At 33.7% G+C, this 22,400-nt stretch overlaps 2 protein-coding genes across 2 annotated transcripts in view; one reads left to right on the top strand and one right to left on the bottom strand.

Annotated features, from left to right (window-relative positions):
• LOC111699050 (cleavage and polyadenylation specificity factor subunit 2-like) overlaps nt 1–22,378 on the bottom strand; it is a 25,463-nt gene extending 3,085 nt beyond the window's left edge. The window contains 22 exon segments of the mRNA XM_023469603.1: nt 734–849; nt 958–1,044; nt 2,296–2,393; nt 3,039–3,159; nt 3,891–4,006; nt 4,315–4,392; nt 10,300–10,407; nt 10,776–10,908; nt 11,941–12,038; nt 12,644–12,717; nt 13,050–13,108; nt 14,314–14,411; nt 15,018–15,121; nt 15,494–15,577; nt 16,335–16,409; nt 17,522–17,619; nt 17,831–17,908; nt 18,741–18,802; nt 19,465–19,540; nt 20,009–20,093; nt 20,468–20,569; nt 22,273–22,378. Of these exon segments, the coding sequence (XP_023325371.1) occupies nt 734–849; nt 958–1,044; nt 2,296–2,393; nt 3,039–3,159; nt 3,891–4,006; nt 4,315–4,392; nt 10,300–10,407; nt 10,776–10,908; nt 11,941–12,038; nt 12,644–12,717; nt 13,050–13,108; nt 14,314–14,411; nt 15,018–15,121; nt 15,494–15,577; nt 16,335–16,409; nt 17,522–17,619; nt 17,831–17,908; nt 18,741–18,802; nt 19,465–19,540; nt 20,009–20,093; nt 20,468–20,569; nt 22,273–22,333 (2,011 nt within the window). The 5' untranslated portion in view covers nt 22,334–22,378.
• Nucleotides 6,815–10,287, top strand: LOC111699058 (uncharacterized). Its single transcript, XM_023469615.1, has 2 exons — nt 6,815–7,102; nt 7,979–10,287. Exons 1-2 carry the CDS (start codon nt 7,031–7,033, stop codon nt 9,029–9,031), a joined length of 1,125 nt encoding a protein of 374 aa, XP_023325383.1. The 5' UTR covers nt 6,815–7,030; the 3' UTR covers nt 9,032–10,287.
• Nucleotides 22,379–22,400: the final 22 nt, after the last annotated feature.

Genomic DNA, 22,400 nt, shown 5'->3' with positions numbered 1-22,400 from the left:
AAGCGTAATACAACGAAGAGGGTAAAGGGACTGTAAGCGTAATACAACGAAGAGGGTAAAGGGACTGTAAGCGTAATACAACGAAGAGGGTAAAGGGACTGTAAGCGTAATACAACGAAGAGGGTAAAGGGACTGTAAGCGTAATATAACGAAGAGGGTAAAGGGACTGTAAGCGTAATTAAGTGACCCTCAATGCAAAGATGGGGATACCCGATTCACAACGGTACTTATAAAAGCTTTGTCTGATAAATTATGGTTTCTAATTTCCAAAACTGATTATTTACAATTGTGGGTTTTCTACAAAAGTGACTTGCGCATTTCTTCTGCAGAAAAAATATAGGAATTACCAGGATTTAACAATTTTGAACCTAGAAAAATGAAAATATCTTCCACATTATTGATCAGATAAACGTTTCAAGGGAACCGTTGTGACTCCAATTCTTCTACATGAAGGTGACTTACAGTTCCTTTAAATCAACTTCGAAATGAGCACTGTACAATTTGCTATGCAATGTGTATGACCCCCATCCCCTACTGTCCCCCCCTTCATTAATTGATTTAACATACTTTGCAAGTACATAACCAAGCATTTTCTGATAATATTACTTACCACGCATTAAAAGCTTTTAAAAATAACATTAAACAATTTTTGTTTGAAATAAAATAGTAAAAACCTATTTTTGTTGTTGTAAAACCAAGAAAAAAAAGAAAGTACAAAGTATTTAAAATCAGCAGTACAAACTCAAGTGCTGAGGGATTAACCTGATATCCATGAAATCTTCATATTTTATCAATTCTCCGTAATCATCATACTTGGTCTTCTCCTCGTGGAACGGGAACATAGGGTACCTGTACCAACAACACAATATCAATCAATCAAACAAATTCATTAACCAATCAATCAGCCATACAATAAAGACTATTAATTTAATTAATCAATTAAATGATGTAGCATACCTAGATTTATTTGATTTAAAGAACCCTGTCTGTTTCTTCAAAGCTTCCGGTTTCATGACAATATCATGTTTAACTTTAGCACCAGATCTGAAGTAAGCTAAGTTATAGTAAAGCTGTCTGATCTATGAATTAAATCAGGTTATGGAGGGAAGGAGATGTAGGAACATGGAAGAGGTTAAATAGGAATATAATGGAATATGCAGGGATGGCAGCAGATGGAATAAAATAGAAGAAGATGGAAAGGGTTAAATAGGAATATAATGGAATATGCAGGGATGGCAGCAGATGGAATAAAATAGAAGAAGATGGAAAGGGTTAAATAGGAATATAATGGAATATGCAGGGATGGCAGCAGATGGAATAAAATAGAAGAAGATGGAAAGGGTTAAATGGGAATATAATGGAATATGCAGGGATGGCAGCAGATGGAATAAAATAGAAGAAGATGGAAAGGGTTAAATGGGAATATAAAGGAATATGAGGGGATGGAAGGAGAAGGAAGAAAATGGAAGAATATAGAAGGGGAAAAATGGAAGAATAATGGAACATGAGGGGATGGAAGAAGACGGAATAAGATGGAAGGGGATAAATTGGTATAAAATTGGAATATCAGGGGATGAAAGGTGATGGAGGGGAATGAAAGGAAAAAGAAGGGGATAGAAGGGGGTTGAATGTGATGGAAGGGAATGAAAGGAAAAATAAGGGGATAGAAGGGGGTTGAAAGTGATGCGAGGGGAATAAAGGAAAAAGAAGGAGATAGAAGGGGGTTGAAGGTGATGGAAGGGGATGAAAGAAAAAATATGGAGATAGAAGGAAGTGGATTGTGATGGAAGGGAATGAAAGGAAAAAGAAGGAGATAGAAGGGGGTTGAAAGTGATGGAGGGGAATGAAAGGAAAAATAAGGGGATAGAAGGGGGTTGAAAGTGATGGAAGGGAATGCAAGGAAAAATAAGGGGATAGAAGGGGGTTGAAAGTGATGGAAGGGAATGCAAGGAAAAATAAGAGGATATAAGGGGGTTGAAAGTGATGGAAGGGGATGCAAGGAAAAATAAGGGGATAGAAGGGGTTGAAAGTGATGGAAGGGAATGCAAGGAAAAATAAGGGGATAGAAGGGGGTTGAAAGTGATGGAAGGGGATGCAAGGAAAAATTAGGGGATAGACAGGGTTGAAGGTGATGGAAGGGAATGCAAGGAAAAATAAGGGGATAGAAGGGGGTTGAAGGTGCTGGTTTGGGATGAAAGAAAAACTAAGAGGAATGAAATAAATAAGTGGGAATAAAAAGTAAGTGAAAAAAGATATAAATGAATAGGATAAAAGAGACGGATAATATGGGCGTACTTGCTAATAGTAGTATCCATATCATCATCAGAATCACTAGACTCGTCCAGGGCTTCCTCAATGATAGCTGAGTGTGTTTTCTTATTCTGATCCCGCTCCTAAAAAAAGTAATAAAAATAATAACAATCAACTATCATCGGCAGAAGTATTTACTTTCAATTAGAAATTGCCCGGGAAATTGAAAAGTTTGACATCAAAGTTAAAGTTTTTCATTCTTTAGACACTTTTTACCAAACATTTTATTTATTTTCTCCAGTTTAGCGAATAAAACACTATTTTTGTGTGTGCAAACATAAATAACTTTAAAGAGAAAAAGTGTTTTCAAAAATGGGGGCTAAATATAAAGTATACAATATACACCCCTGTTCACCGGATATCAAAATGACCGTCAATAGAATAAATAGAAAGAAGGCATTGGACAATAAAACAGAATTAATTTAATAAGGTCTAAAAAAAGAATTAAAAGAGTAGAGAAGACAGATGCAGAACACGCGGGAGAATATACAAAAACTGCTAATTCAAAAAATATATACAAGTGACAAAAGAAAAGAATAACATTTAAAATATCCAACATAATTGACTAAATAAATGATATAATTGAGAATATAGTAATATAGAATACGGAAAAGAATAAGAGAATATTTATAAAATTCTAAAATATAGGGAAATTAGACATTTAATCAGCAAATAATGCCATAAGTTTTTCCATTATAACCAACCTTTGAACGAAATTCGTGTATTACCTTTAATCTGTACTGTTCCAGTTCTGTTCCGGTCAACTTGACTCGGTGCTTGACCTCTAGACTGACTACACGGTCACCACCGTTGGTTATGAGGTCGTCACCCAGGGTTCCCTTCCCACACCTGATTCAAGATACAGTACCTTATTTTTTTACAAGCAAGGGAACCAAGAGTGCCCCAGGGGAGTCATAGTTCGTCCCACCGTTTACACGACCCTTGTCGTAAATTACGTTTTAGGCATTTTTCCCGCTAGAAGTGAACCCACTCAGCTTAGAATCTCAAAACCTAGCTGAGAAAATTCCCGTGGTTCCCCCGGAGTTCCCTAATCAAACTGTGAGGCAAATCGATCCAGGGGTGCCTGAGTTAAGATCGGACAAACAAACCAAGAAACAGAGATTACAACTTTATATATGGATAAAATGATATAGTGAATAATGACCTAAACTGAGCGACAGATTTCTCAATAAAAGCATGAAAAAGGGTTTAAACATGCTGCTTAAAGAAACTGTATGCATAATTTCATGTGACCCTAAATTTCAAGATGGCAATGCCCGATTTACAATGGTACCCTTGAAACATAATCTGATCAAAAATACAGAAGATACCGTCTTGTTTTCGACTCGAAAATAATTTAATTATGAAAATTTTTCTATTGATTCTTATAGGTAAGATATGCACAAGTCACTTTTGCAGAGAACCAGCAAATAAAAATAAACTATTAAAAAAACAAAAAAAGACAAAGCTTTGAAGAGTACCATTGTTAATCGGGCATTGCCATCTTTGCACGGAGGATCTAACTTAAAATTACGCTTACAGTCCTTTTAAAATCGAGAGGGTGGAAGGGGGGGTTCTACCTTGAGGTGAGGATCACTGAATGCTTTGGATTTGAACACCAAGCCATGAACAGTTCCCGAGCAAACCCAGCTTCTAGATCTGGCATACTTGCCAGTACTACTTTGGGGGCAGGAACCTTATTACATAAAATTTAAAATTCATAATTAACTAGTAACATGAAATAGAAGACAATAATAATAATATGTTTAGTACTTAGACGTTTTGGATCATGTTAGGTATAAGAAAAAGAAAAATTAATAAAATGAGTAAAAACATAATACATACAAGCCATACATGATCAGAGATGCCTTGGAAACCCCCAGACTACCAATGGATTTACCCATTCAACTTTGACATGCTAAAGGTGAAATGCTTTATGAGTAAACATCCGAAAAAGGAGATATGCAAGTCTGAAGGAGAGATATATACAATAAAACACAATACCTTGTTAACCTCCGCCATTGAGTGGCAGAGCTTAAGATGCTTGAAGAGAAATGGATTACTCTTCCTCTCTCCCATAACCTGAATGTTTAGAGTATACAAGTTCATCAGAATGATATATTGCGTCTTGCTTTTCAATTTTGGCTTAAAGGGAGTGACCAGCAATGTATGGTAGTTGAACTGAGAATGAAGAATTGTAGATTAATTATTTTTTAAGGATTCTTGTTACTTGAAGAATATTCTCTGAGCTCCAGTTGGAACATAGACGAGGATGTCTGCATGATCATCACGGAGTATTGATCAATCTTCCTGGTGGGGCTCCACAGTGCTCTCTATACTCAAATACTCCTTGCAAATCAATTTTAAGTACATTTTACAGTTGTCCAATGTCAATAGAGTCCAGCAGGGTCCGCAATATGTTTAAAGTTTTTGCCTCTTTTACTTATACGGGAAGTTTCAGGAACAAGATCAGAGAAAAAGTTTTGCCTGACATCTGTTCTTGATCTTTTTGGTATCAGATTGTCGTGATATGCTGTATGCCTGGTTAACCTGGTAGCATCAACTCCAACCTTGCTGAAATGTCATGATCTACTCTGTATATCCCCTTTATAATTTTGTAGGTTTGGATTAGGTCTAGTTTGGTTCGTCTATCCTTCAGTGACAATAAACCGAACTCATCAAGCTTTTCCTCGTAAGTCCTGCCATTTAAACCAGTTATCAGGTTACCGCCCTTGCGCTGCACTTCCTCTAATATTTTAATATCCCGTCCAGTCCAGGGTGACCATGCTGGGACCGCAAACTCTAAGTGGCAGCGGACAAATTGAGTATACAACCTCACAAAGGTGGTTCTGTCAAGACACAAAATTGTCCTAGTAATTTGTCCTGGAACTGTAGATGCCCTCCTCGAAGCCTCTGCACATAGCAGAGAGGGCTTAATATCATCTTGGTTTACTAACACACCGATGTCTCTTTTATTGTTTACCATCTGTAATACCGCTCCTGCCATAATGTATTCACAATTTGGGTTGCTCCCAACATGCATAGCTTTGCATTGTTAAACGTTATACTCCATACACCAGTCTTCAGCCCAATTTAATATTTATTTGAGACCAGACATTGTTACGGTGCATATTTGTTCAGCAAGAGCTCAAATTTAATCTTTAATATCCTCATAGATTGTCAATTTTGGAAGGATTAATTTAAGAATCTTTTTTTTTGAATTATTCAATGACGACCACGAAAAATGTAACAACAATTCTACAGTAAACTAATAAGTTGTTTAGGAACAGATTAAGAAAAAAAATTAACTCTTATCATCGAAAATAACTAATCTTTTTTAGTAATTAGTTTCTATAATGTCTCATTGTTCACAAACCTTTTCTGTAGATTTCCTGCAATTTTGATTGAAAAGACGAAATTTGAAGAGTTTGGAGAAATCTGTTAACAAATTTGTAAAGAATAAGAAACTCAATATAATGATGAAAAGGAAATAATTGATTCTAGCATTGATTTATTGACAAACTTCTGTTGAGAAATATGTTCCTAAACATCCAATTAGTTAACTTTAGAATTTTTCTTACATTTTTCGTCGTTGTTTTAGAATAACTTCAAAAACCGATTCTCAAAATCATCTCTCCAGAATGAACAGAGGAGGATTTTAAAAATTGAATTTACGCTCTTGCAAAACAAATATGCATGTAAAAACTTCTAAAAGGTCTCAAATGAATCCTAAAAAAATTCTTTACAAAACTGCATTCTCAGTTCAACTACCATACATTACCGGTCACTCCCTTTAAAAACATTGAATATAGACAAAAAAAAACCAAAACTAATTTTGGAACATTGAAAAAAATAAATTTCTTCTCTTGTTTATGGGCAATGTTTTTTCTATTATTTCCGAAATTTCACATAAGTTTTGCAATAATTAAAAGATATTTAAAAAAATGGACAACTCTGTGTTCACTGTTCATCTATGTATCAAAGCTAGGAAAGAGTTGTTGGCTTTATTAATATTTTTTTCAAATTATCTTAATTATATTTTCAGTGAGTTTTCTTTTCTTTAGTTAATATACATTTTGCATTTTTTCCTCTTTAAGGAACTGTAAACCGTAAATTCAAGTGATCCTCCATGCAAAGATTGCAGTGACCGATTCACAAGAGTACCCTTGAAACCTAAATATGATCAAAAATGTGGAAGATAACGTTGTTTTTAAGATTCAATAAGTGTTTAATTCTGATAATTTCTCCAGACTTTCTTGTAAGCAAGAAATGTGCAAGTCACTTTTGCAAAGAAACCAGAAATGAAAATAATCAGTTTTCAAAAACAAAAACATGGAGTTCTAATTCATGCTTGGATTTGACAAAGCTATTAAGGGTACCGTTGTAAGCCGGGAATTGCCATCCTTGTCTGGAGGCTCACATGAAATTACGCTTACAGTCCCATGTAAAGACATTTCCATAATTGGTTCTTTTCACCACTCAAATAAAATATATTCGATTATTGTTAAAACACACAATGAACACAAATTTGATTAACAAATTGAGGAATATAAAAGTTTGAATACATTATGATATAAAATTTATTATGTAAATGATAATTTTCTTAAGAAAATATAAATAATTGGCATGTATGTTGCATACAAAAGCAACAATTTAGTATGGAAAGAAAGCTATTCAAATTGAATACAACGACACACAGGAGTTAACAGTTAGTTCCAAAATGGTAACATGGCTTCAAGTTGGAAAGTATACATTTATAATTATTTTGGCCTGTTATTTCTTCTACTTTCAGGTATTTTGTTGGAGATAAAGATTTCAGAAATGGGCCTCAATAAAATACCAGTGTCCTTGAAACCTTTATTTGATCAATAATGTGGAAGATATTTTAGATTTGTGTTTGCTACTGATAATTCCTAAATGTTTTCCTGTCGTAGAAATGCTTAAGTCACTTTTGTATTTAGAAAAGAATAAATTTTCAAAATTATTTACAGTATTTCTAATTCAAACTTGACCAGACAATGGTTTCCAGCGAAAAGGAAAAATCGATATACGAAAATTTAGCATTTCTTGCCAAAAAAAAATTTCGACAAAACTTCAGCGTATTTTAGCATTTCGTTCGATGGAGAAAAAAGCGAGAAAAAAATTTTATTTCGCGAAATTTCGCTTTCATCTGTTTCGCGAAAAAACATATTAATTATAGATTATTATAAAATAAAACTTCTAATGCTTAGCTCTCACTTTAGCTACAATACTTATGGTTTTCGCGAATTTTTTTTGGTCGTGAAATTTTACGAAATTTCACATAGTTCTCGTATTTTTTCGCTTATTTCCTTTTCGCGAAAACATGCGAAATTCCGCAAAAAAGTTCTGAAATACGAACGAATATTTTCGCTGGAAACCCTAGTTCAGACGAAGCTTACAGGGATTCGATTTTTAATCGGGCACAGCCATCTTTGCATTGAGGGTCACAAAAAAATAAAGCTTAAAGGGTTAAAAAAAAGATCAAACTTGCCGAATGATGGGAATATAATTAATGAAGAAAAAGGATGAGTTGGACTATAAAAAAAAATTGTAAGGAGAATATATTAAAATTGAGAATATTATAAATTATCAAAATTCTTTGGCTTTTTCGGTACTTGTTACTTAATTATTAATTAAAATTGTTTAGGCCACAGCCTTGGTATTCAAGTATCTGAAAGGGGAGACAGTTACAATTTCAAGATCTGAGAATAAACCCCTTTCTGCTCCGGCATTGACCTTCTGCATCAAGAATCAGTTAAAGAATTTGACTTCTTATGGTGAAATGAACAGGGGATTTTCAGATACTTGTAATACTTCATCAGTTAAGGAGTTGAACGAATGCTTTGATAGATATACATATAACCACACTGAAATTGTTGAAGATGTTTTACTTGGAAGGAACAGATCATTTTTAGGTTTGAACTACTGGACATCATACTTTCAGGCAAAAAGTATGGGGAGATGCCATACTTTACAAATACCTAATTTACTAAATGGAAGTGGGGTTGAGAACAGCATTTTAATAAACTTTAATGCGCAAAATGATTTGACCTACATCACTATTGTACATGACCCAAAGTTTTTCCTAACAGCATTAAATCCATTAACCTTCAGTCGCTTTTGTATTGTACAGAATAAACTACTCTCGACAAAAAAAAATGGAACAGGGGAAAAATTCTTTTTGAGTGTTCATCATCATGTAAAACGGGAGTATGATCCAAAAGGAAATAAAAAATGTGATCCGGATCCAAACTATAACTTCATGATCTGTGTCCAGAATTTTGGAGCTCGCACAGTGGGTTGTCATCCTAGCTGGGATAACTTTTTCAATGACTATCCCAACTGTACAACAATTAATCAGATTAAGCAGCATGAGGAATTGTATGAATTCTACTATTTTGAGGACAAGAATAGGATACAGGAAAAAACTGGATGTTTAGAACCTTGTGATTTTTTTGAATATAGGTTTGTGGGTGAAATACTGGCTTATACTCACGCGGATGCAAAATTGTTCAAAATGAGTCTAAGTTTGGTGTCATCATCTTACGAGCTATTAGTGGAAGAACTTGGGTATCCCTTCCCTTCCTTTTTGGGGGAATTCGGAGGAGCCTTAGGCTTATTTCTTGGAGCTTCATTTCTAAGTATCTGGGATTTTGTAGAATTTTTGACATTAAAGATAAAAAAGATCGCTGGCAATTAGTTTAAGAACCATATGATTATTATTGACATGGTTATTAAGGGTAAAAGATTTTTCACAAATTTGAAAGGTATCAATTTAAATCATTAAATACTTTAATGTATTTTTGATTTACAAAACATTTACAAAAGACATTTATCGCAAAGATTAAAGTTGACCATCGCAAATGGCCTTCTTTTGTGATCAACCCAAGTGAGAGTGTTTTTTTTCTTCTCAAAATATGTCGAAATGGGCAACAAAAGATCAACCTTTCCAAGCCATATTCAACGAAATTTTTTTTTTACAAAATAATGAAAAATAGCCAAGTTGGATCTGGAAAACAAGGGAAAACAGCAGATTTTGTGATTTCCCAAATTTTTTCCACTTAAATCCTCCTAGATCGCATGTTTTTGAATATTTTTACAAACCGTTTGCTGCGTTGAATTAGACTTTGCAAGACGGATCTTTTGATACCTATATCGACATATTTTGAAAAAATTTCACTTGTATAACCTGTTTTTCGGCCACAAATAGTCATTAACGATGGTTAGTTTGGATTTTATCGAAAAATGCTTTAAATAATTCTGCTTAAAATTAACAAACACAGTAGTATTTACTTCTTGATTTGTGTTTCACGAAAATGATTCACCCTTCATGGTTATGTCAAGAGAAAAATTTGTAATCTGATTTTTTATGAATGTTTGTTGGAAACTGATAAAATTTAGATCTTATAAATATGTGATTTCAACTCTAGCTCTGAATGTGAATAAAATAAATAAAATGTTACTTACATATAATTTAGTAAACCCCATCAGATTCGAATACTTATAAATTCAAACCATTAAATATAAAATATTCTTTTACAAGAAGTTGCCTTTTTTCTGTCACCATTTTTATTAATAAATGTTATAAAAGATGACGTTCGCACTTTTCGACTTTAAATATTTTCATAATCACTTCATGTTACAAAATGTTACTAGTACCTTTTAGTACAGTGTACTGTTCAATGATTAAATTAAGAACTAAAAGAAGTTTAGATTTTTAAAAAGTTGCCTTAACTATTCAATTTAGATTAAATAAGGCGAAATAAACAGTAAACACGCCTGACTAACAATTTTTTCCAAATCTGACATCAAGAGTCAGATTTGGGCCAAGCATGGTTCTGAACTTCCCTCCCCTCTAATTGGATAATGTAAAATCAGTTTTCTATTATCCACAGTTTTAAAATCGATTTGTAAGACTGTGAGTAAAAATGAACAATCACTTTAATTTTAGTTATTAAGCCTGCAAACCTTCATTAGTTTCTCACTCATCCACTCGATCTGAGACTTGGCGAACTCCACGACGTTATAGCTCACGTTGTTCAGGAGAGCTAAACTGTAGGCCAGAAGACCAGAGTCCTAGCAATATTAACCTTTTAGTACCAATACAATTTCGACTCATTACACTTCAGAATAATCTTAAAAAGACTCAGATAGACTGAATTATTTGTGAGTTCTAAAGTAAGCACTTTTGCAACGTTTATCTAGGGATCAATTATCTATATCAATCGTGTGAAGGCATATAGACAAATCTAATTCCACTTAGATATCCCTGAAGGTCAGACCCTGAAGGAACAACTTTTATTTAGGGAACAATCATTAATCCTCAAATTTATTTTATTATTAAGAGGCCCTATTGGATATGGAGATCAAGTGTCCAAGATTAACGATGTATAAAAGTCCAAACCTTGGGACTCGGGTACTAAAATATACAAGAAATGTTAAACCTTGTTAGACCAGAGCTGATCAACCATATGAGCAAGTTCTAGGACCCGGCCCGCTGTATCAACACACACCAACACGTTCCCATTGTTACGTAGTGTAGACAATATATTTGTCATCAGTTGCTCATCACGTAACCTAGATAATCAGCATTTTGTAATGTTATCTATGTTAATCAGCTATTCGTCACTTAACCTAGATAATCAGTTGCTTGTCACATAACCTAGATAATCAGCAACTTGATCCAAAATCTGTAAATCAGCTATTTATAAAGTAACCTAGATAAACGGCGCCATGACAAACTCCTGAAAGACAAACTCCTGAAAAGACAAAATCCTGAAAGACAAACGCCTTACGAGACAAACTCCTGACGAGACAAACTTAGCTATTCGTCACTTAACCTAGATAATCAGTTGCTTGTCACATAACCTAGATAATCAGCAACTTGATCCAAAATCTGTAAATCAGCTATTTATAATGTAACCTAGATAAACAGCATTTTGAAATGCTATCTATGATAATCAAGTATTCGAGTAGTAATCTATGTTAATCAGTTGCTCGTTACGTAACCAAGATAATCAGTAACTTGTCAAATACTCAATGTTAGTCAGGTATTTACAACGTAACATAAATAATCAGCATTTTGTCACATAATCTATTTAAATCAGCTACTCGTCTCTTAACTTAGATAATCAGCAACTTGTCACATAGTCTATGTTTGTCATGTATTTATAATGTAACCTAGATAATCAGCATTTTGTCATGTTGACACGTAATCTATGTTAATCAGCTGCTTTTTTCACGTAACCTAGATAATCAGTATCTTGGCNGCTCTTCACTTTACCTAGATAAATAACAACTTGTACGTTATCTATAGTACATCAGATGCTTTTTATGTAACCTAGATAATCAAAATCTGGTTTTGTAATTTAAATTTATCAGCTTTTTATATCACAACCTAGAACAGAATTTTGACATTTAATTTATGTCAGTACGCTACTTATCTCATAGTTGTAACCTTATATAATCAGCTGCTCGTCATTTAACCTTAATTGATCAGCTTTTTGTCAGGTAATCTAGATCAAAAACTGTTTGTCATGTAACAGCAATTAAACAACTCTAAATATTCTCTCAGTCGCCCTTAACATGTTATTTTTGATAATAGTTTACCTCCGTTTCTGCTGATTATAGTTTGCATTGAAAGCATCTGTGATGAGCAGACTAGGTCGGGTCAGCTTATCAATATCACAACCATTCAGATGCCTCTCCTGACAATTCAAAATAATTCATTCAAAGGGATTGTAGACAATATTTCAAGTGACCCTCTTATAAAAGGTGACATCGTCGATTCTAAACAGTACCCACAGAAGCTTTTTCTGATCAAGAAAGTATAAAATAGCCGGGTCTTGGCAGATTGATCAATGAGCATGTTCAATTGTGGTTTCTCCATTCTACAATTAAGTGACGTGAGGATTTTTGCTTCCGAAACAATAGAGAAATTGTCAAAATTAATCCGTTTCAAAATACAAAAACGCCGACATCTTCCAAACTAATGATCAGATAAAAGGTTTAAAGGGCTCCATTGTAAATAGGGCATATCCCTTAATACATGGAGGGTCTTTTGAAATTACGACTACAGCCCCCCACTCAAGAAAAATTTTAAGGATTTCAATCTTATCTGACCAAAAGTGAAAAAAATAGACTAAAAAGCTTTTTTATCTTGTTAATCCTGCTAAGTTTTACTTCACTTTCTAACTATATAAAGTTAGAAACTACCGATAAAAACGATATGATTTATATTATCCTGGAAAACGTAGGGTGTTTTTTATGCTAATTTTAAAGGAAAAAAAATATTTTAAACTAGTTTTGCCACCTTCTTATGATTAAAGTCCACAGCATAAACAATATCTTCTTCTCCGTCCTTCACTATCTTCCAGATTGTTCCTCCTAAAACAAAATAGATAAAAGGGATTGCTTCACAATCTTCCAGATTGTTCCTCCTACAACAAAATAGATTAAAGGTACTGCGTCAAATTCTTTTTGTTTAGATGTTTAATGTAAAAAATGATTATCGATAATAAGAAAAAAATGAGAAATTAAATTGTAGATTATTTTAATTAAGAAAAAAACAAACAAACAAACAAACAAACCAACAAACAAAAGTAATCAACCGTCATTTCGTACAAGTCAGGGCTGAGATTCCGTCAGAAATAGCCGTAAATTGTTGCAAAAGACTGTTAAAAATCCAGTTGTTAAAAACTTCAAATTGGTTTAATTACCTATCATGTGCCCAGCGGGAATTGGTGTGATTGTTATTCCTTGGCCCTTTCCCTTAAAACTTTATAAACAATAATACTAAGAATTTTTATCACAAACAAATCTGTTATAAAGGTTTCCCACAAAGAATGAGTTTACAGAGACGACTGTACAAATTATATTATCTGTTTTCTAATATTCACGATTCCTATGTCATTTTACATAGGTTTTAGGTTGTCTTTACAGTCTCATCATGACAGTGTAAGATGTTTCCTTCCTAGTGTTTTTTCAATTTAAAAAATCGCCCAACATTCAACAAAACACGCGCAAAACCAATTTTTTGATGGTTGTTCACAAATAATGATACTGTAAAGACGACTTAAAACTCTTCAAATATGACGATCCCAAGTTAAAGTTAAGTCTTGTGCATTGATTGTAGTCTTTAAATAGTGTATTTAATCAGGGTTGGCATGAAAAAACCCAGCCCCAAAAAAACAATAAAACTCGCTTTAAAAACCCACCTTTAAGTGGACTTCTTTGGATTTTATTGGGGTTTTTTAGAATTTTTCTAAAAATATGGTCTACTTTCAACAGGATTGATTTTTAAGGAATTTACAGCACTAAAACAGACACATTTTCAAAATATGTTGCGATAGAATAAGGATATAAAATTCCTTTATCGATCTTATGTGTGAGTGATCTGAAGTTATTTTGTATTTAACATTGGTCTTCCTTCTTGAGCATATAAATATCTACCGATTAATCTGAAATATGTATCCAAGTGAGAAAATAGAAGTAGTCTGAAATTCATAGAACTAAACTATTAAAAAAAATACAATATACTCCCTAAAAAGGCCCCCTATGAAAAAAAGGAGGTGATATTATTTTATTTGAAGAGTATTTATTATGATTATAGCCTATTATCACAACAATATTATTATTTTCCATAACTAAAAAGTTCACCTATTGCTTAAATAGTCTTATTTTTATGAATTAGTATGAATTTTAGTAGGTCTCAACTTCGTTCAAATTGAAAAACCCAATAAAAGCCACAGGGCTGGTTCTTTTTTTTTGTTGAAAAAACCCGTTTTTTCCAACCCTGTATTTAATGATAAAGCAAAAAGAGAAAAAATTACAGTTGAAGGGAATTATCATTATAAGGAAAGAGAAAGTATAAATTCCGTACAGTCGTCTCTGAAGTCTCATTCTTTGTGGGTAACCCTGTATCTTAAAAATAAAAAATAAGATCATGTTTTTTTAAATGCTATATTATTGTTTATTGTTTCCCTAACAGATTGATTGTATTTAAGCTGGGTAATCTTCTCGAAGGCAATGTCCACCTCGTCCAAGGTGTAGAGGGTGAACTCCTCCACATTGTGTCGGGACTATACAAACAATATATATTTAATTTATATATTATCATTCACCCTCTACAACTCGTCCAAGGTGTAGAGGGTGAACTCCTCCACATTGTGTCGGGACTATACAAACAATATATATTTAATTTAATCATCAACAACTGCATCCNTCACAATGAAAAACGGAAGCACCCAACCCCTCATCATGAGAAAACTTACACCCTCTGTTACGATCCAAATGCAAATTGTTTTATTTCTTCTCAGAATGTTTTTTTTTAGTTAAAGCCGACTAAAAATCTCATAAAAACAGTGTTTAGGTTCCGGATCCGTTGGATCCGCAAATTTTTGGCTACCTGGATCCTGATCCGCAAAAATATGTGGATCCACATATACGGATCTAAGGTCCAAAATAATAACCTAAAACTAAAAAAAAAACATATTTCTGATTGGTTCATCGAGTTATAGCTTAAAAAACAAGCGAAAATAAAAAGTTCTAAAATAATTTGAAAATCTTAAATAAATGTTCATGACCTGGATCCATTATTTTTCATGGCGGAACCAGAATCTGCATCAAAATGAAATGGATCCTACGCAGTACGCATTAAAAAAGTGTGGTCAAGAAAAGGTTCTTGCCTGGTAAATATCGTAGAGAAACATTTGACCCATTTTATAAACTGGAACAGTTGCGTAGATGGGGCAGGAGACCCCCAGCTTTCCAACTATATACGGTAAAGCGCCTAAATAAAGAACATGAGTACATATATTGAAGAATGCCCATTACCCTACCCCCCTCCCCCTGAGGGGGGGGGGTACAAATAATTTTCAAAGAATTTGGGTAAAAACAGTAATGTGAAAATTAATTTGGACGTGTTCCCTCTCTTAATAGTGATACCTCTCAATTTACGTAGAACAAAATATTTCGGTAAAATTTGGCAATCATAAGAATGCGGATATTTTTTTGATAAAATAATCAGAAATACTGAAATGTTTATTTATTTAACAGGAGCTATATTTTTTATTACCATCTTCGGTTAAGAGAGCAAGAAAGTTATTTTATCTTTTTCAGGAGTGCATTGGCTATTCTATGAAAAACGGACATGTTCTATTACCTAAATGTATCTGGTCTGGGTAGGATAGAAGAATTGCATCTATTTTAGACGTGTGCTTGTTAATCTCCTAAATAAATGAAATTTCTAATAATTGTTTCTAACAGTTCAGTGAAAATATTTTATTAACAATAACACCCATACATCCTAAGCCATGGAAAAAAAAAGATTTTGTCTTCGTGTGAGGGAAGATCTGGTAATGGAAGAATCACTGCAGTTACACAAGTTAGATATCCCCCCCATTATAAATAGGAAAACGATTTTTCTAAAAAAAAAACATTATTTATTTCTCTCCCGAAAATCTAATTCTTTATTTCTACTGTTGGTTATCGTTTCTCTAAGTTGGCTTTTATTAAACTTTGCAAATATTATACCTTAAATAAATTTGGAAAACATATGGCACAGTGACAGAAAAGAAAATATTTAGAAACATTTACTCTTCTTTCACTATGCCAATTTTTAACTCTTAAAGAACATATAGGCAAATAAAGAGCCAAAAACGGATCAACTGCATGCACATTAACATCTGTGTCTGATCAAGGATATCTTTAATTTCCCGGCTGAAAGGGGACAATTACTTTGACCAATTTAGTTACATGTGGGAGTTCCTGCTTTCATTTTTTGAGCAATCTCAATGAAATTTTGCATATCGACACATTTTGTTTCTGTAATCAAAAAAAGAAATTGAGGAAAAAAATATTTTTTCGCCACCTTTCTATGTTTTTAAAGGTTTTTCATNTAATTTTTCATCCCCCCCCCCTCCACCTAGATCTTTAAAATACATTCTCCCCCCAGGGGGGTTAATTCTTGAAAATATACACCCCTATTTAATTATTAATAAAACCTACCTCTGTGATATTAACATTATCTCCGAAAGTTCCCTCTCTATGCTCGAAGAGTATTCCTTGATCTCCAGATCCTAGTGCATTATTATACAATGTAGGGGGTACACGAAGAAGTGAAAGTAATAAAATCAAGAGGTTCATAGGTTCTCTGGGTGGTGTCAACCCTTAGTATTGAGATGCAAACACTTTTTTTGCTCTAGCTTGACGAACTTAGATGGAAGTAGTTTCAGGAAAAAATCTGGATTTTGGTTAAGGGGGAGGAAACCGCAATTCGACACTGTGTGACACAGCATTTTGTGCAGGCTGCATTTATAAAAATTCAGGAAAAGGTTGAAATTTCGCATGCAGCCTCCCATTGTGGCCTTCTACCTGGATCACAAAAAAAAATTGGGACCACCAAAAATGAAGAGTTTGCCGAAAAAATCTAAAAAGACTTACACCTTATGCATTGCAATGCTCCGATCAACCTGAAATTTTCACAAAATGCTCATGTTAGGTCACATCACTCATACAACCTATGCACCCCAATTTTTAAAAATCCCATTCGTGTGTCACCCTATATACAGTGGTCGGCGATTATATCAAAACAATGAAGTCGACATTTTATTAATAATGCTTTGATCATTAACGAGCATTTTACAAACTTCATAAGTAAATCAAATATAATCAAAGAGAATCTGTTGATTGCCAATTTCTCTTTGTTTACATGTTTATATGTCCCTGCTGTTTAAAAGAGTTGAAATAAACATTCGAATTCATTGTATTGACAAATAGGACGACGACTATGTTCAGAAAACAACAGACCAATGGACTGCTGATAACTTGTAAAGTTCTTATTTAAGAATTCGAGAAAGCAAATCTACCTACATTCTACAATCTACAACATCCAAACTCGAAATCCACAAATAAGTGTAAACTTTTATTAAAAAGCCATGAACAGCTTAATCCACGAAAAACAGCTGATTCGTATTTACGCGGTTCCTTATTGGCCAAGAGTAGATATTTTGTGTTGTTTTGATTGGTCAGACTTTAAGAAATATTCAAAAGGAATTAACTTAATTCGTTTAACCACAAAATACAATTTAGTATTTTTCCAGGGAATAAATAACAAAAATTCAGACTTAATCACATATATTTTTTAAATACTGAAAAAGTAAAAGCTTGCTCAAGAATCAAAAAGTTTTACCTAGAACATATACTGCTCCTAGAAGTGTTCCATCCCCTTTCAGATTTCCAGGAGTTCCTTTCTTCTTAGATTTCATAATATTCAACCATGTATCCAACCTACAAGATTATATTCAACCATGTATCCAACCTACAAGATTATATTCATCCATGTATACAACCTACAAGATTATATTCAACCATGTATCCAACCTACAAGATTATATTCAAGCATGTATCCAGCCTACAAGATTATATTCAACCATGTATCCAACCTACAAGATTATATNAGACTAATTTAAAAGATATATATATATATATATATATTAACCTGAGAGCTCCTAGTAATAACATTCTCCTCTCTTTAGGACCATAGAATGTTTTATCCAAATCCAAATACAAATCTCCTCTAAATAGATAATTGTTGACCTCTAACCTATCTCGTAACCTCAACCCTTGCGCCATGTCGTCTTTACCAGCCCTAAATCCCAACCAAACGATTTCTCCGACTTTACCCTTCTACCTCGACAAAGGAAAATCGAAACATTGAAACGTTTTACCAAGGGAAATATCTAATCAAATAAATTACTCTGCAATTCTTAGTTAATTCCACTTTAAAAATCTGGGTTTATATTTAAGAAGTGTTTACAAATGTCTTAAAATATTCCATCAAACCCTCAACTCCTTAATCGGAATTTTTACTCCGACACAGACTCCACAGACAACTAGTAAGTTATACTTTAAAATATTCATATACATACATTCTATTGCAGGTTTGAAATACATCTATTTACTGATTATTTGCGACTACTATGTCCGAGTTAAGGGGCCTGATCAACAAATCAACAAGTCCACCAATCAATTAATCAGCCAGACTATTAGTCTGCCAATCATTGATGCCCGCCTATTGATTTACAATACATAAAAAATAAAACCCATTTAATCACCTTCTGGCTGGAAAAATTAACAACATCCTAACATAAATCTCTCCTCTAGATTATAATTGATATCTTTTAATCCCATCAAAAGTTACAATTTGTGTATTTCAGGTATGGTCAGTTTCATAACGTGCTGAATCGATCCTGTCCCCCCTCGTGGAAGTTTTTTGTAGGACATATCCACTCTTTACTTTGTATCCTTACTTAACAATATTTCTCAATTAATTCACAAAATTAAGCTAAAATCTCATATTCAAAAGTAAAAATTTTAATTTAGTCTCTGTAAAGATAAAGCTAATCCACCTGAAGAAATCTCTGAATTCCTCTGCTCCCAGGGTTTCATGAAGAACTCCATAAAGAGGAATCTACTCAATAACCAACCATGAAATTTATAATTTAACAATTTAAGAAAAAATGATAGAAGGATAGAAAAGGATAGGTGTTAGGCATTTCCCAAAATTGGAACTTCCCAAATATGCAATTTCCCAAGCGCCAACTTCCTAAGTCTGTCCTGGCCTAGCTCTAGCGCACGGTACCTATTGCAGCCTACGACGCTTCAGAATGCTTAACCTAACCTTTGGTAAGTTGCTGCTTGAGTCGCACATTTGGTAAGAAGCCATTTGGGAAATTGCACATTTGGGATGTTGCCACTTGCAAAAATACCCTTGGGCAGTTACCGCTTGAGGAAATGACTTTGGGAAAGTATCCAGTATCAAAGGATAGGGTTAGCCAACGCGTTTTAAATCAGACAGACTGCTTAGAGACTGAATTTTGCAAAAAGCATCCCAATTTCCGAACCGATGTTATTGAGAAATAATAAAAGTCCCTATTCGATTTACAGACCATAAAAAATTTATGATAAAACATTTTAGAAAACAGCATAAGGAAGTCCGGCAAATTTTAGCTAAAATAAAATTTAACAATTCCGTGTTTTAGACTGATTAATAGAAGCAATGTATGTGTGAGTGTACACTGTACAAAGAATCAATATAATTAAAATATGCAAAAAATGTTATCAAGTTGGCTCCTGTAAAGCGGAGAGTTCTGGCGCCAATTCACTTAGAGCCAAAGCCTCATCCCGACACAGCTGTCATCCGGGTCTCCTAAATAATATACTCAGTTTTCCAAATGAAGTTGTCTTCCAGACTAACAGAAAAACCAAACTAACATATAGCAAACCCGGCTGCAACTTGACGACCCAACTTAATGTAAAGCAAACCTGGCAGCCAGTTGGCATACTAAACTTAACATCTTCCTGGTAAACCAAACTGACATAAAAGTACCTTGACATCTTGACGAAACAAACTGACATATTACAGACCTCACAGCAATATAACTGGTATAAAACTAAATGTCATAAAGCAAACTTGACAGCAACATGATAAAATGCAAACCAAACAGTCACTTGACAAACCTAACAGACACAAAACTAATCTAACAGCTAGGAGTCAAACTAAACGTCATAAAGCAAACCAAACTGACATGAAGGAAACCAAACTGACATTACGGAAACCAAACTGACATAAAGGAACCAAATTGACACAAAGGAAACCAAACTGAATACAACAAACCTGACCGCCATAAAAACTGCTCCAGAATCCCTCCAGAGAGAACTAGGATCCGTAAGTTGACCGGCGCCAGGTATAACCGGGACCCCTTAATAAATATTTCTAAAAGCATGAATTTATGTAATTGATTAATTATTTTAATAATTAAATTTATTGATTAAAGGGACTGTCTACGTAATTCCAAATTACAACGGTAAACATTTAGCCCTTTTCTCTCCATTCAAGGATAAATGAAATATCATTAAGTTTGATATCATTATTTTTAACTGAAAATTTTATTAAAACCATTTCTGCTACCAAGACAAAGCAGGGAAATGTTTTAAGGAAACCTTTGCAAATCGCATGTTTGACACTTTATATAAGGAGGCTCAGAGAAAATCATGTCTCCAGCCGCTTTCAGTTTAATTATCCCTGTTTAAATTAATTAATAGGTTATCAAATCACTTTTTTCCTATTGCCTACCTTTTGGTATAATCTGTAGTTTTGCTTTGGCAAGATATGATGCTGTTGCCCTCTCTTGAGGCAATATCCATGAGGAGGGAAGGTTAGCATAGGCCAGCATACCTACAGTTCAGAATACAAACTTAATTTCAATCTAATAATTTTTAGGAATTTTTTAACACAGTGTTTTAGTTTGATTGTAAGCATAATTTCAAGTGAACCTACATGCAGAGAAGGCAATACCCGATTCACAACGGTACCCCTAGAAGGGACCGTTCACTTATTTGGGTAATTTGAGGGTGAACTAAATAGCCTTATTAGCGTTTCATTGATATTAGTCTTACTTTTCAAAGACAACTGTGGCCTGAGAAAAAGCCCAATTATCATTTAGAATTCCATTGCAAAGGTATTCACTATTTTTTCATAATCATGGATTAAAAAAATTTTTCAATATTAAATTAAATTGTAGTATCTAATAGTTTATTGTAGATATTTTTTTTCTCAAAATTATCTTTGAATCGTCTATTTTCAAATTGTAACTTATTTTTCCCCTTCTTTCCCAGGAATCCCAGTGATTTATTGAAGAGTTGAAATCAAGGAGTATGAAACAAGAGGGAAATACAACTGACGCGGCCCGCCTGTATAATCATATGGTAGGGCGATCTGCGTCAGTTGTATCTCCCTTCTATTTCATACTCCTTGGTTGAAATCCAGAAACCAATTTGTCTGAGAAAGAAAGTCTTCTTTGTATAAACATGATTACTCCTGTTCTATCCAAGTAGCGAGTGAAGTGATAGCGTGGTCGCTATGTTCACTCGATTTGTGAAATCATGCAAAAACAAGAAAAACGTGAAATTTTTTCCTAATTCTAAAGTCAAGTTTTAATATTTTAATTTATAATAATGTCATTGAAAATTTGAAATACGATAGTTTTAGATTTTATTGGGCTGTTGTTACTGAAAAAAAAACATTTAAATAGTAAATAATGTTTATGCAAAGGTATCATACCTTTGCACTAGAATGCTAAGCGATGAATCGGCTTTTTCTCCGGTCATAGCAATCTTTGAAAAGTAAGACTAATACCTGCGATTAATAGCAAATAGAGGGTATAAAGGTCCAGTTAGAGCAGGGGAGGGACGGTGCTTCCTGCGCCTGGAGGCGGTCTGGGGGGGTTCATAGCGGGGCCCCTTTTTCAGATTTAATTTCCTTATGATTCCTTAATTAGTTTACCATGAAATTACCAAAATAAGTGAACGGTCCCTTTAAAAGCGTTGTCTCATCAATTATGAATTAGATGTCAATGCTTTTTAAACCGTTTATTTTCATTTAAGGTTTCTCTATAATAGTGACTTGCTCATTTCTTGTGTATTACAAACAATGGAAGTTTTTTCAAAATTAAATACATTTCGACTGAAAAAAACTATGATATTTTCCACATATCACTTCTGCCTGAATTTGAAATCTAAATTTCTTTAAAAATTTATTTTGCTTTCGGAAAAAATATTGGTGAACTTTAAGGCAATGTGCATTGCCAAGGGCACTGTACTGGTCCCGTTTCTTAGGATAATGAAACTTTTATCATTCTTAAACTACAGTTTGTCTCACTGGACAAAATACCTTCTTGATTGAATAAGTAAATGACATGTAGTCTCAAGTAAGAAAATATTCCGGCAAAAGAAATGTTGTCCTGCATGATAACACAAGGCAGTTGCATAAATAGATATTATACCCCGGCTAACCTGATAATAGATATTATACCCCGGCTAACCTGATAATAGATATTATACCCCGGCTAACCTGATAATAGATATTATACCCCGGCTAACCTGATAATGCCCCACCAACCATCCACTTCCAAGATATCCCAAGAACTGAAGATAAACTCATTTTAAATCTATTAATTCATCGACCAAACACCGTCCCTCCAACTGGTCTGAAAGATTGAGAATCAATG

Source organism: Eurytemora carolleeae, unplaced genomic scaffold, assembly GCF_000591075.1.
Source record: "Eurytemora carolleeae unplaced genomic scaffold, Eaff_2.0 scaffold343, whole genome shotgun sequence".
Lineage (NCBI taxonomy): Eukaryota > Metazoa > Arthropoda > Copepoda > Calanoida > Temoridae > Eurytemora > Eurytemora carolleeae.
Note: the sequence above shows the minus strand (reverse complement) of the source record. Positions and strands in the feature narration are given on the sequence as shown.

Excerpts from the sequence above, each read along its gene's own strand:
- LOC111699058 (XM_023469615.1), top strand. The coding sequence starts at position 7,031 with ATGGTAACATGGCTTCAAGTTGGAAAGTATACATTTATAATTATTTTG. Across the intron at positions 7,103-7,978 it reads GTTATTTCTTCTACTTTCAG|GCCACAGCCTTGGTATTCAA; the intron begins GTATTTTGTTGG and ends AAAATTGTTTAG.